At 46.4% G+C, this 15,124-nt stretch overlaps 1 protein-coding gene across 1 annotated transcript in view; it reads left to right on the top strand.

Annotated features, from left to right (window-relative positions):
- The window catches only part of NSL1 (NSL1 component of MIS12 kinetochore complex), a 17,305-nt gene extending 2,181 nt beyond the window's left edge, over positions 1–15,124 (top strand). Inside the window, exons 3-6 of the mRNA XM_068169614.1 lie at positions 3,273–3,403; positions 6,402–6,456; positions 12,919–12,986; positions 13,557–15,124. Of these exons, the coding sequence (XP_068025715.1) occupies positions 3,273–3,403; positions 6,402–6,456; positions 12,919–12,986; positions 13,557–13,847 (545 nt within the window). The 3' untranslated portion in view covers positions 13,848–15,124. The remainder of the gene's footprint in view (positions 1–3,272; positions 3,404–6,401; positions 6,457–12,918; positions 12,987–13,556) is intronic.

The raw sequence follows: 15,124 nt of genomic DNA, 5'->3' as shown, positions 1-15,124 counted from the left end.
GTCCAATCTGTCACCCAACACCTCATGACTAAACCATGGCACCAAGTGCCACATCCAGTCCCCTCTTGAACACCTCCAGGGATGGTGACTCCACCACCTCCCTGGGCAGCACATTCCAATGGCTAATGACTCTCTCTGGGAAGAACTTTCTCCTCACCTCCAGTCTAAACTCCCCCTGGCACAGTGTAAAACTGTGTCCTCTTGTTCTGGTGCTGGTTGCCTGGGAGAAGAGACCAACCCCCACCTGGCTACAACCTCCCTTCAGGGAGTTGTAGACAGCAATAAGGTCACCGCTGAGTCTTTTTGGCCACAACAACCCCATGCAGAGCTACAGGCTGGGGTCAGAGTGGCTGGAGAGCAGCCAGGCAGAAAGGGACCTGGGGGTACTGGTTGACAGCTGGCTGAACATGAGCCAGCAGTGTGCCTAGGTGGCCAAGAAGGCAAATGGCATCCTGGCCTGCATCAGGAATAGTGTGGCCAGCAGGAGCAGGGAGGTCATTCTGCCCCTGTACTCTGCATTGGTTAGGCCACACCTTGAGTCCTGTGTCCAGTTCTGTGCCCCTCAGTTTAAGAAGGACATTGAGACTCTTGAACATGTTCAGAGAAGGGCAAAGAGGCTGGGGAGAGGCCTTGAGCACAGCCCTGTGAGGAGAGGCTGAGGGAGCTGGGGTTGTTTAGCCTGGAGAAGAGGAGGCTCAGGGGAGACCTTCTAGCTCTCTACAACTCCCTGAAGGGAGGTTGTAGCCAGGTGGGGGTTGGTCTCTTCTCCCAGGCACCCAGCACCAGAACAAGAGAACACAATCTCAAGCTGTGCCAGGGGAAGTTTAGGCTGGAGGTGAGGAGAAAGTTCTTCCCAGAAGGAGTAATTGGCCATTGGGATGTGCTGCCCAGGGAGATGGTGGAGTCCCCATGCCTGGAGGTGTTCAAGAGGGGATTTGTTGTGGCACTTGGTGCTGTGTTTTAGTGGTCATGAGGTGTTGGGTGACAGGTTAGACTTGATCTTTGTGGTCTCTTCCAACCTTATTGATTCTATGAGCTTCCTCCAGCTGGTCTAAGGCAGGTGTGAGGACTGTATTGTGCTTTTTAATCTGACATAAATTTACCCTGAGCCGGTGTGACTCACCAAGCGGTCTGGCATTCTGTGCTTTTAGTGTTTGTCTTGCCCAGTGACTCAAGTCTTTGCTCTGTGTACTTTAATGATTTCATGGTGATCCTAAAGCAAACAAACAAAACAAACTCTGAAAGCCTCTATTTTTGCCTTTCTGAGGTTTCTAATCACCTGGTTCTGCAGAGATTGGCCAAAAGAGGGTGTTGAAGATCTATTCTTTAGCAGCTAGATTGAAAGCATTGTGTGGCTTGCAAGTTGTGCTCAAGGCATTAATGGGGGTGGTAAATTTGAACACTAAAGAGTTTTGAAAACTAGATAAAAATGAAACAGCCAGACTCTTGTGGTCAACATTCTAATCTCCCCCAGGGGAGAAAAATTGCAGGAGTGTACAGGTGAGAGAGTATAGAAACATGTCCCACCTTTCAGTCACACTTAAGGTATAAGATTGAGTGCTTAATTCTGTTTTCTTCCATAGCTCTTAGTTGTTATAGTTTGTAATGGTGGCTGTGATGTCAGCACAGTGCAGGCATTGACCCAATTGTGAAACTATTTGTTTATAAGCTTAAGATTGTATTTGAGTTGTGAAGTTTAATTGCAGTCTGGAAGAACTGAGTGCCTGTGTTAGGGTACAGAATACAGAATTATCCAGGTTGGAACAGACCTCAGAGATCATCGAGTCCAACCTATCACCCAACACCATCTAATCAACTAAACCATGGCACCAAGTGCCTCATCCAGTCCCCTCTTGAACACCTCCAGGGATGGTGACTCCACCACCTCCCTGGGCAGCACATTCCAATGGCCAATCTCTCCTTCTGGGAAGAATTTCTTCCTAACATCCAGATTAAACCTCCTTTGGCGCACCTTGAGACTGTGTCCCCTTGTTCTGGTGCTGCTTGCCTGGGAGAAGAGATCAACCCCCACCTGGCTACAACCTCCCTTCAGGGAGTTGTAGACAGCAATGAGGTCTCCCTTGGGCCTCCTCTTCTCCAGGCTAAGCAACCCCAGCTCCCTCAGCCTCTCCTCACAGGGCTGTGCTCCAGACCCCTCCCCAGCTTTGTTGCCCTTCTCTGGACACCTTCCAGCAACTCAACATCTTTCCTAAACTGAGGGGCCCAGAACTAGTCTAAACAATTTAGTCCTGAAGCAGCAAGTGATGAAAGTTAGCTCCTACCAGGCTACAGTCTCAGGTGTTGAAAGCAGTCATATTTTAGTTTTTTGTGAACCTTATTGCTTTCTACAACTACCTGAAGGGAGGCTGTAGCCAGGAGGGTGTTGATCTCTTCTCCTAGGCACCCAGCACCAGAACTAGAGGACACAGTCTCAAGCTGCACCAGGGGAAGTTTAGGCTCAAGGTGAGGAGAAAGTTCTTCTCAGAGAGAGTTGTTAGCCATTGGAATGTGCTGCCCAGGGAGGTGGTGGAGTCACCATGCCTGGAGGTGTTCAAGAGGGGATTGGACGTGGCACTTGGTGCCATGGTTTAGTCATGAGGTCTGTGGTGACAGGTTGGACTTGATGATCTTTGAGGCCTCTTCCAACCTTGGTGATTCTGTGATTCCTGTGACTAGGTAATTACAGGTGTCCTCAGCATGTGGTATGTCAGGGAACTGGGTCTCATTCAGGTAGCATTGCATGCTGTCAAAAATGTACAGATGGATTTTGAAGTTAAACTGCCTGCCTGCTCTATGTGATACAAAATCTGTTAGTCTTCAAATTACTATGCAAACAGTTGACACTTTTCTACTGGTTGTGTACATTACAGGGATAAAACTTTTTTTCTTGCTTCATTTTGCATTTTCTTTAGTTTTAAAGGAAATTATCTCAAAGGGTAACTATTGCTTTGTGAGATTTTCTTTATAGATTCAGAGTTCATAGGGAAAAACACATTGCTGGATTTTGAGTGGACTGTTCCCCACCTCCCCCATTCTCACTGGCAGCCTTACCTCAGAAGCACCTGATCAACATCAAGTTGTGCTCCACTTTCTGTATCACCTTACAAGGAGCTCCAAGACAGATCCTGTTATCTTCATTGATAACCACGTGTGATTTCTTATTTTAGATCTAAAGCTGTTTTTTGTTTCCATCTAACTTTGTCTCATTTTTTCCCCCCTCATTTTTAATGTGAAGAATTCCTGTAGCATCTTCATGTGTTTGTGATTTTCAGGTTCCAACATGAAAACCATTGATGATCAGTTTGAGGAACTCATAGTGGAGACAACAAGAAAACGTAAGCATTGGCCTAAGAAGATACTGAAGCATGCTGTCCAAACATACAAAGCAGAGCAGGAGATGTTGGTGAGTGATCCAAGATGTTCAGAAACCCTTTAGCATGTAGTAGCTGCTGACCACATGTGACTTGAAGAAGTAACTCAGCAAATGGTGGTCACTAAGCTCCTTCCCATGGTTGCTTTTGATTCTTTGTCATATCATGAAATTGCTTCTTTGTATTAATTTGTTCTTTGGTAAAATGAGGGATAGAATAGGATAGGATAGGATAAGATAGGATAGGATAAGATAGAATAGAATAGAATAGAATAGAATAGACGAGACCAGGTTGGAAGAGACCTTCAAGATCATGATGCCCAACCCATCATCCAACACCACCTAATCAACTAACCCATGGCACCAAGCACCCTATCAAGTCTCCTCCTGAACACCTCCAGTGATGGTGACTCCACCACCTCCCCAGGCAGCACATTCCAATGGGCAATCACTCTCTCTGTATAGAACTTCTTCCTAACATCCAGCCTAAACCCCCCCCCTGGCGCAGCTTGAGACTGTGTCTTCTTGTTCTGGTGCTGGTTGCCTGGGAGAAGAGACCAACCTCTGTCTGTCAACAACCTCCCTTAAGGTAGCTGTAGAGAGCAATAAGTTCACACCTGAGTCTCTTCTTCTCCAGGCTAAGCAACCCCAGCTCCCTCAGCCTCTCCTCATAGGGCTTTGCTCCAAACCCATCACCAACTTTGTTGCCCTTCTCTGGACACCTTCCAGCAACTCAACATCTTTCTAAAACTGAGGGGCCCAGAACTGGACACAGGACTCAAGGTGTGGCCTAACCAGTGCTGACTACAGGGCAGAATGACCTCCCTGCTCCTGCTGGCCACACTGTTCCTGATGCAGGCCAGGATGCCATTGGCCCTCCTGGCTGCCTGGGCACACTGCAGGCTCATGTTCATCCTGCCATCGACCAGCACCCCCATGGAGTCTCCATCCTTAGAGATAATCAAAACCTGACTGGATGCAGCTCTGAGCAATCTGCTTCAGTTGACCCTGCTGTCGGTAGAGGGTTGGACTAGACCATATTTGGAGTCCCAGCCTCATCTGTTCTTGGATTCTGTATTAAAGAAGATAGTAATTTTTATTTATTTATTTATTGTATTATTAGTTTTGAAAGTTGTTGAAGAGCCTAAGCTGCATTTCTGGGCACAAACATTGACAAGACAGTAACTGTTAAGGTTAGCAGGCTTAGAATCATAGAATCAATGAGGTTGGAAAAGACCTCAGAGATTATCAAGTCCAATCTGTCACCCAACACTTCATGAGTACTAAACCATGGCTTCAAGTGCCACATCCAATCCCCTCTTGAACACCTCCAGGGATGGTGACTCCACCACCTCCCTGGGCAGCACATTCCAATGGCCAACAACTCTTTCTGTGTACTTACTTAAAGTATAAGTTCATGGGTATATGTGTGTCTTAAATCTGAGATATTTTCCTGATGTATATTGCCTTTTGTGTCAATGTATCAAGTATGCAAAACAAGCAAACAAAATCAAGTACAGTAAAACATGCTACTGAATAACAGCAAGATTTAGCAAGACCTTCTAATACTTCTGCAAAAGGAAAGCATAGATTCTACCTGAGTCCTAAAGTGTGTTAGTTATTTAGAATGCCTCTCACACTGCCTTTCTTCTATTGCTGACTTCATCAGTTTTTGCACCACCAAAGGGTGATTGTTTTATTTCAAAGTATCTGCAAACTATAGGAAGTGTTTTAGTTTACCTCTATAAATGAGGTGTCTTTCCTCTTAGCTTCTTCTGTGAAGGTACTAGTGGTTTCCCTGCCTCTGGTTGAGGAAGTTTTATGTTCTTTCTTGACCCTAGCCAATCCTGTGATCCACCTTTTCTAAGATAGAAAGAAGGACTATGAATATGCAGTAATTGACTGCAGTTCACCTAGAGAGAAGTATGATCATCTCCCTGTAATTGCCAAAGCAAGAGGTGCTCTTGTAGGCTTGCAGTCAATACATTGAGGAGAATGCAAGCTATGTTTGTTCTTCTGCTTGGAGCTGTTGCTGTAAACTTGCTAAGATGATGTGTGAACTGCTCTTCCCCATGAGAGTGGTGAAGCCCTGGAATGGGTTGTCCAGGGAGGTGGTTGAGGCCCTGTCCCTGGAGGTGTTTAAGCCCAGGCTGGATGAGGCTCTGGCCAGGCTGATGTAGTGTGGGGTGTCCCTGCCCATGGCAGGAGGGTTGGAACTAGATGATCCCTGTGGTCCCTTCCAACCCTGACTGATACTATGATACTGTGAGAAATCTGCTCTGGTGAAACTGCAGGGAGGAATGACTAACTTTCTGCTACTTGTTTTTGGCTGAAGAAGGTTGAGGGACAGCTCCTGAAGCCGAGAAGAGTACTGGCTTACAGATGATATAACTCATGTTCCCATGTCTTTATCTTGTTTCCTTCTTCCCTGGTGGTCACTTCCAGTTCCACCTTTAATAGGACCATTAGTTATATTCATTATTTAACTTCTGGTCACAGTTAACTGGTACCAAGTCACAAGACTTACAGCAGGACCAAAGACCCAGAGAGGCTGGTCTGTAAAGGAGGGTGTTCTTATTCATGCATAAGTAATGGCAGGGCTAGAATGTAGTCCTTTGTTTCCTTGTTGTTTTAATGTACCCTTTGTTTGAGTTTGCTGCTCTGTGAAAGGACACTGCCTTTGTGAAGTCAGAGCAGCTCTGTTTCCTCAGCTGTGCAGCAGGTGGCAATGCTTCTTCCAAAACTTCTAGATTCCACTTTCATTCTCATGCTTTAATAATGAGAATCCTGTAAACCAGAGCAGGCCTTGGAGACATGTTTGCACTGAGCTTAGCTGTGTTAACCAGAGTGCTGCTTCCAGGGACTGAGTAGCTATAAATTGTACCTCTGCTGTGGTGTTTCTTTACCTAATTCCATCCCCAGTTCCTTGTTAATGCCCTTTTCCATTGTTCTGCCTGCAATGTGTATATTCAATGTCTGTTAAACCAAGAAGGTGTTTTAGAATCTTTCTCTCTTCTTTTTGCTTCTGCAGAAGCTCTACCAGCCTTTTGTAGCACCAGAAGAGATAAGATCACAGCTTTCTCAAGGTAAAGATTTCATGGGGAGGGCAACTTGTTTACCTTTCTGCCTGCCTGTACATGTTGAAGAAGTTTTAACTTTGTTTTAAATTACTGTTTAAATAGTTTCAATGGCTGGAAGTTTGTAATGCCTGAATGTATGGCTGCATCAGTTTGCTGTACCCATTCCTTTTCCAAGTGCTGCCTGCTGTTAGGCACTGTACAAGCTTGGATGCTATGTGGGTGTTAGATAGAAGTTGTCACAGAGATACTACCCTCAGCAGTGTTTTCTTACCTCTTTCCTTTACTATTGGTGGAGCTGGATGGGGAACTAGATGGATCACTGACATTATACTTTGACCACACTTGTCTTCCTTTTACATGAATACTAGAAATGCTTCAGTCTCTCTTCCCACCAGACAGTTTCTTCAGGGAATTGAAAGCAGTTGTGTAGTACTCACTGGTGGCAGTGTTGGCTTTCCTAAGTTGTTAAGCAGGCACCACATTTTATCCTAGCATTTATCCTGTCATTTGTAAGGATTGATGGAAAACCAGAACTGCATACAGCCTCATAAATTTGCTACATTCCATGTACAACCTCCACAGCCAGCTGGCAGCCAGGCACTAGTGGTGTCCCCCAGGGATCAGTGCTGGGCCCCATCCTGTTCAGTGTCTTTATTGATGATCTGGACAAGGGGATTGAGGCCATCATTAGTAAATTTGCAGATGACACCAAGCCGGGGGCAGGAGTTGATCTGTTAGAGGGTAGGAGAACTCTGCAGAGGGACCTTGACAGGCTGGACAGGTGAGCAGAGTCCAAGGGCAGGAGATTGAACACATCCAAGTGCCAGGTTCTACACATTGGCCACAGCAACCCCATGCAGTGCTACAGGCTGGGGTCAGAGTGGCTGGAGAGCAGCCAGGCAGAGAGGGATCTGGGGGTACTGGTCAATAGTAGGGTGAACATGAGCCTGCAGTGTGCCCAGGTGGCCAAGAAGGCCAAGGGCAACCTGGCCTGCATCAGGAACAGCGTAGCCAGCAGGAGCAGGGAGGTCATTCTGCTCCTGTATACCACACTGGTTAGGCCACACCTTGAGTCCTGTGTCCAGTTCTGGGCCCTTCAGTTTAGGAAAGATGTTGAGTTGCTGGAAGGTTTCCAGAGAAGGGCAACAAAGCTGGGGAGGGGTCTGGAGCACAGCCCTGTGAGGAGAGGCTGAGGGAGCTGGGGTTCTTAGCCTGGAGAAGAGGAGGCTCAGGGGAGACCTTCTTGCTGTCTACAACTACCTGAAGAGAGGTTGTAGCCAGGTGGGGGTTGGTCTCTTCTCCCAGGCAAGCAGCACCAGAACAAGGGGACACAGTCTCAAGCTGCACCAGGGGAGGTTTAGGCTGGATGTTAGGAAGAAATTCTTCACAGAGAGAGTGCTTGCCCATTGGAATGTGCTGCCCAGGGAGGTGGTGGAGTCACCATCCCTGGAGGTGTTTAGGAAGAGACTGGATGAGGCACTTGGTGCCATGGTTTAGTTGATTAGATGGTGTTGGGTGATAGGTTGGATCTTGAAGGTCTTTTCCAACCTGGTTAATTCTATCCTATTCTGCAGCAGGTGACTGGGATGTGCTTTTTTGAGGCTGATTAAGAAATTTGAAGTTTTACCTTGCCTTTTGTTAATGACAGAATGACTGAAAATGACAGAATTCACCAGTGCTGTTCTAAGTTGAAAGACATGGTTACAGAGCCCTCACCATGGATTGCTGCTCATGCTATAAAGCTGGTGCAAACTGCGTGAGCTTCAACAAGTCAAAGTGCAAGGTCCTGCATCTGTGTCAGGCCAGTCCCAGACACAATTACAAACTGGGTACAGAGTAGGTTGAGAGTGGCTCTGAAGAAGGGGACTTGGGTGTGTTGATTGATGAGAAGCTTACCATGGGCTGGCAGTGCACTCTTGCAGTCCAGAAGGCTAATCATATACTAGGCTGTATCAAGAAGAGTGTGGCCAGCAGGGCAAGAGAGGTGATTCTTCCCCTTCACTCTGCTCTTGGGAGACTCCACTTTGAATACTGTGTCCAGTTCTGGTGTCCCCAGACTTGTTGGAGCAAGTCCATAGGAGGAGACTTGATGGGGTGCTTGGTGCCATGGGTTAGTTGTTTAGGTGGGTTGGATTGGTTGATGGGTTGGACGCGATGATCTTGAAGGTCTCTTCCAACCTGGTTTATTCCATTCTATTCCATTCTATTTCTATTGCAAAAAGCCACAAAGATGATCCAAGGGCTGGAGCACCTCTGCTATAAAGATAGGCTGAGGGAGCTGGGGTTGTTTAGCCTGTGGTGACAGGTTGGACTTGATGATCCTCGAGGTCTCTTCCAACCTTAGCAATACTATGATACTGAGAAGAGAAGACTCCAGGGGGACCTTACTGCTGTCTTTCAATACCTGAAGGAATCCTACAGGAAGGCTGGAGAGAGACTTTTCATAAGGCTGTCTTGCAATAGGACAAGGAGGAATGGTTCTAAGCTGAGGGAGAGCAGGGTTAGACTGGATCTTAGGAAGAGGTTCTTCAGTACAAGGGTAGTGAGACTCTGGAATAGGTTGCCCGGGGAGGCTGTGGATGCCTTCAGCCTGGGGTGTTGAAGGCCAGGTTGGATGAGGCCTTGAGCAGCCAAGTCTAGTTGGGAGGCATCCCTGCCCATGGCAGGAAGGTTGGAGTAGATGATATCCAAGGTGCCTTCCAGCCTAAGCCATTCTGGGAAGCATTGGTGTTAAACTTTGAGAACTTAAACTTTATCTTCCAGTTCTTGTCCTGCTGACATGCCTTTACTCTGAGCATCATTTCCCCTTTGCAAACAGGAGTCATTGCTTCCAGAAATGCCAGCCTGTGCAGCGAAGCAGCCGGCAGGGGCAGTAAAAAGCATTGCTTCATGTCTGGGGTTCTTTCAGTTTCTAGTGTCTGATGTGCATTAACTACTTCTTGTCAGTTAGTAACACCTTGTGCTTTGTTACTGTTCTTTTAGGTTTGGTGGTAGCAAAGTCCTAGCCAAGGCAGTGCAGAGTTTGTGCTGGATTGTAGTATTGTGTAGTCTTTGGGAAGTTAATGTATCTCAGTTTAGCAACTACAGTGGCTAGAAACAAAAAATGTTTAGATTACTCAATACCTTTCATTTCCTTTTTTCATTTCCTTTGTTTTGGGAAGCTTTGAACCCTGAGGAATACAATGCTGTCCATGTCAAGCTGAACTGCAAGCAAATTTCATTTAGCTGTGTGTCAGTCTTTCTGTTTGACTGGAAAAATCTGAGTAATTGGTTTTACTTTTCTCAGTACTCTGCTTCATTAGAGACTTAGCCTTCTTGTAGAGAATGTCCATACATAGGCATCTGAAGGGGGCCTACAAGAAGGCAGGGGAGGGACTGCTCAGGATCTCAGGTAGTGGTAGGACTAGGGGGAATGGAATGAGGCTGGAGGTGGGGAGATTCAGGCTGGAGATGAGGAGGAAGTTCTTCCCCATGAGAGTGGTGAAGCCCTGGAATGGGTTGTCCAGGGAGATGGTCGAGGCCCCGTCCCTGGGGGTGTTTAAGAGCAGGCTGGCTGAGGCTCTGGGCAGCCTGATCTAGTTTGGGGTGTCTGTTGCAGTTTGAGCTGGGTGCCCCCTGCAATGGTTACTTCCTGTGTCCAGAAGTCCAGCCCAGAGGAGTGGACACAGGAAATTATGTAGTATTTCCTACCACAATTCTTAGCACCACTATAAGATCCAGTGCGGGGTCTCGCACGCTCTCTTCTCTTCCTTCTCCGTCAGCCGGTAACTGGGGGAGATGCCTCCTGGCTTTGGGCCTGGCTAGGCCCAAGGCCACGGGGGGATGGGCAGTCTCAGACCTGGCCAGCTGAGACTAGCCTAGTAGTGGGGGGGGAAGGAGCCCTGAGGGTCTCGGGTGTACCCTCAGGTGGGGATGGGATCTCTCTGGGTCTGCTTTGGGATCTTTCTTTGTCACTGCGCTTTTGGCTTTCTGTAAACGTTCACTGCTTTCTATTTAAACTTTCCATCACTTTTGCAATCCCTTTGTCTGAGTGTTTATTGTTGCCAGTGGTGGGGAAGGGGGCTGCCTCAACCCCCATGGCAGGAGGGTTGGAACTAGATGATCCCTGTGGTCCCTTCCAACCCTGACTGATACTATGATACTATGATCTGTGGGGTGTTTAAAGAGGCAGCTGTTGGGCTTGTTTCCCTTCCATATTCTGAATGATGCTGCTTGCTCACATCTGTGTTCACACATAAATTCTGTGTGGCTGATCATCACATGGGGCATGAGGACATAGGCATCTGTGGGCTGTTTAAAGAGGCTGCTGTGGACTTGTTTCCCTTCCAAATTCTGAATGATGCTGCTTGCTCACATCCGTGTTCACACGTGGATTTTGTGCTCCTAAACCATACCAAATCATCACATTGGGCATGAGGACAGCCAATGTACCAAAATCCTGTCTCCTGCTGCTTGCTGGCTTTCAGCAGGGGATCACTGTCACCCTGCACTAGAATACAGTGATTGACTCAAATTATCTTCAGTAGCACTAATGAGGTTGGCTGCAAATCAGAGTGATGTGTTAAACCCTGAAGGAAATGTGAGGGTGTGCATGCTGTCTGACATTGTATCCTGCTGCAGGCACTGGTGAAACCCTGCAGAAAAATAATAGGAGGGGAGGGGAGGCTGCTTGGTTCTCAAGAGCTTGGTTTTGTTAATGGGATTTAAGATTGTTGTTAATGTGCCAGTTTTAGGCTATGCCTTTGAAATTTGGCTGCAGATTTCGAGCAGCAAAGTAGAAAGCTATCAATAAATCACTGTTGGGTGTAAAAAGGGAAACAAAAGATTGTTCTGAACAAATCCATTGGGTGAAAGTCTGGGATAAGGGAAGCTGTATCATAACAATTCTTCACATTTCACTTCCATTCCCATTCCTTTTCTGTTCTCTTCTGGTCTTGGCTGTTTTGCTTCACCCGGGAGATAACGCTGCTTCTGGCTGGCCTTGAGATAAGCTAACCCACTGCTCTCTCAGCTCCTCTTGGTACAGGGTGGGTCTGGGAGGTTTGTGGGGGGCAGGTTTCAGTGGAGCAGCTTCCCTGGTCTTTTTGACCAGGGTGGGGTTTGTGTTGTTTGCTAATTAGAATAGAATTAACCAAGTTGGAAAAGACCTTCGAGATCATCAAGTCCAAAATAGTGAATATCAGTATAATGTTGTAAATAGAATATTGTAACTCCTGTAGATTTTTGTACACATTCATTGCATTCCATTGTAGAGTGTAGTTTTTGCTTGTGAATACAGCTTTCATTTGCTTCTAACTGAGTTAGTCTGGCTACAGTTAATGCTGGGGGAAACTTCAACCCACCACACAGAATCACAGAATCACCAAGGCTGGAAGAGGCCTCAAAGATCACCGCGTCCAACCTGTCACCACAGACCCCATGACTTACACCATGGCACCAAGTGCCACATCCAATCCCCTCTTGAACACCTCCAGGGATGGTGACTCCACCACCTCCCTGGACAGCACATTCCAATGGCTAACAACTCTCTCTGGGAAGAACTTCTTCCTCACCTCCAGCCTAAACTTCCCCTGGTGCAGCTTGAGACTGTGTGTTCTGGTGCTGGTTGCTTGGGAGAAGAGACCAACCCCCACCTGGCTACAACCTCCCTTCAGGTAGTTGTAGAGGGCAATGAGGTCCCCCCTGAGCCTCCTCTGCTCCAGGCTAAGCAACCCCAGCTCCCTCAGCCTCTCCTCACAGGGCTGTGCTCAAGGCCTCTCCCCAGCCTCGTTGCCCTTCTCTGGACACATGGCATTGCAGACAGGTTAGTGGCAGAGAACATGCAGAACTCTTGAATAAAGAGTGAATTAATCATCAAATGCTTGTAAATAAATCATCAAACTCATGTATTGTGTTAGTGATCTTGTACTGCCACTGCAATCAAATGCATGCCCTTTTCCCCCAGTATCCTGCACCTGCTGGCTGCATCAGTGTTACTGAGAGCTGCTTTTGCTTTCTCATGAACCCAGCAGAATTAATGAAGTTCAGGTTGTTTACACCAGGTTCCTTTTATCTTTGCTGTTAATGCTTGGTAAGTTAAGCCAGGAGGATAATGTGACCTTTAGTGTAAAAGTTGAATTGTTGGAGCTGCAAGATTTTAATGACAATTTTTTTTCCCCTTTAGAACTCTTTCTTTCTGTCAGATACTATGTTCCTGCTTCATGTTTTCTGTGAGCTGTAGGTTTGCTAGGGAAGAACTTTGTGGCTCGCTGTAGTTGAGACTGCTAGGCACTGCTGCTTTTTGAGTGGGAAAGAATAGTAACAGAGGAAAGACAAAACCTGTGGGCCCCAATGCTATAATCAAGTGTTGAAGGTTTAAGTTTTAAGGAAGGACTCCACTGCTTTTCTGTCTGATTTCTAAGAAGGAAATAGCAAGTATGGAGAGGAGTGACTAATGTTTCAGCAGTTTCTCTGGGCTTTATCCTGCAGATGCTTACATCGCAGATTTGAAGCAGATGACAGAAATGGTGTTCAAAGACATCGGTGGAGCCATAAAGGTGAGGCCTCTGTGTTCTCCAAGAAGGAAGTGCTTTTTGTTTTCTTGATATGCTACCCAGTCACAAAGCAGGAGCTCTAACTCCTCTGGGTTGTAGTTTAGTACAAAAAAAAGCCTGTGTGTGTTGTGTTGAGGGAAGTGCATCTTCAGGTTTGGACTGCTGAAGCATCACCCCCACCCCCAACACGGCAGTGAGGAAGATCACCCTGTGCCTGCAGGAAGTGTTTTTAGCAGACTTTAGAATCTGCAACATCCAAAAAAAACCCAAAACATCCTTGGAAGACATGTACAGCTTCATGTGACACATGACATTTATTGCTTCAGTGCCAGCTAAGACATGATCTGTGATGCAGCATCGGGATGTAATGAAGGAACGTTTAAACTTGGCATACTCTTTGCATGGCCTGCCAACCCTAGTAAATCTGCCTTCCCAACCTTCACATGCCACCCTTAGGTTCATCTCTGCAGACACTGAAGCTTTTGTGCCTGTCAGGATCTAATGAATGCATTTCATTCACTGCAGCCATTACTTTTCTCATGTAACCTGAGATTCTTGGGTTTGTTTTTGCAGTCTCTCCCGACGCTAATAGAAAGAGCAGAAGGTTTTTCCCAAGTGTTGACTTGGCAACCCACCCTGGAGCTCTGCAGGCTGCGGCATGAAGTCTTCTCTGCTTGCAAGCTGAAGCAGGAAAATAATGTCCAGAGTTATGTGGCACCAGCAGAGGTCACACCAGCAGAGGTCACACCAACAGGTGCTGGTAGCAGGAGAAATCCTTATGTGTTGCTAAAAAGGAAAAAGACTGCGAGTGCCCTGGAACGGAGACGCTATCCGCTGCGGGGGAAGACTGCTCTCAGGACGTGAAGCTCTCATTTAGCATCTTCACTTTGGAGTCTCACTTCAGTGTGCTCAGTGTTTCTTCTTCTTCAAACTGTCTCTCCTCTCTAATACAGTGCTACACATGGGAGCTTCCTTAATTATTTAGCCTTTGATCCTTCTAAATATCTGTGGGAGCTTCCTTAAATGTTTAGCCTTTGATCCTTCTAAATATCTGTGGTTTTCCTGTCACCCTGATGGTGTAGGAAAGCCATGCATACCAGTAGCATCTATACCCAGCAAGTGTGTTTGCCAGTTAAATCATTTTATGCTCTTTTATTGCAGCATTTAGCTTGAGTCCTCATGCTTCCCAGTTAGTGCACGTCCTTGCTGTGTGTGAGCAGTGAGTAAAACCACCAAGTGCTTATTTACCTGTCTAAAGAGGCTGGAGAATGGCTGGTTCTCCTAGGGCACATTCATTTTTACCCAGGAGGGTGGCCAGTTTTTAATCAATCAGTTTTAAAAGGAATTTACTTTGGAGCATACTGAGAACACCAGCTGGGGCTATGTTACAGCCTTCAGAAGATCCACACCCAGACCTGACATCAGTCCCTGCTAGTCCACCTTTCCTGAGGTTAGGTCAGTGGTGTGTGTTTATAGTTGTGTTTGTTTGAACTGGGATTTATCAGTAGTTGCATTTATGTTGCCATGTGCTCTCCTCAGCATGGATCTGACCACATTTTGCCACCTGATATTTCATAGAATCCAGTTACGCAGTCTGAAGGGTTCATGGACAATATTTCCACACCTTACAGGGTGTTGACTTGGGTCACATAGGCATTTGTGGTGGTTGACTACATTTCAAAGCTCAGAGCAGGCCACCAGTAAATGGTATTAAGTTGAGCTAGCATGCTGCTTTGGGGCTTTTTTTTTACACATTAGCACTTACACCATTGCAGAGTAGGACTAAGTTGAGCCTTGTGCCTTAACCATTCATAACTTCTTTTGGTTTAGGATTGCATGTGCTTGCAGGAAATGCTGAGGGCTAATATGTAGTGTATTTCTCACCCAGTGAAGGGAGGGCTTTTTTTCTTTTAGAAATGAAATTCCTGTGGTGAGAAGCTGGACCTCTGGGTCCAAGGGAGTGTCTGAGAGACTGAAAACTTCCAAGAAAATGTGTGGTAGGTTTTTAGCACTATTTTATAAAGGTGAGCAGCTCTACTAAAGACTCTGTATATTTAAGCATATGTAAATATCTGCTTCCTGTTGCTCTTGTATATAGAAATACTGGGTTTTATACAAAGTAAATTAAATCCATTTTAAAA

This window comes from Melanerpes formicivorus, unplaced genomic scaffold (assembly GCF_026170545.1).
Source record: "Melanerpes formicivorus ecotype bairdi unplaced genomic scaffold, bMelFor1.0.p_v2 SCAF_205, whole genome shotgun sequence".
Taxonomy (NCBI): Eukaryota; Metazoa; Chordata; class Aves; order Piciformes; family Picidae; genus Melanerpes; species Melanerpes formicivorus.
The sequence above is the reverse complement of the archived record's forward strand: the minus strand, read 5'-3'. Positions and strand labels throughout refer to the sequence as shown.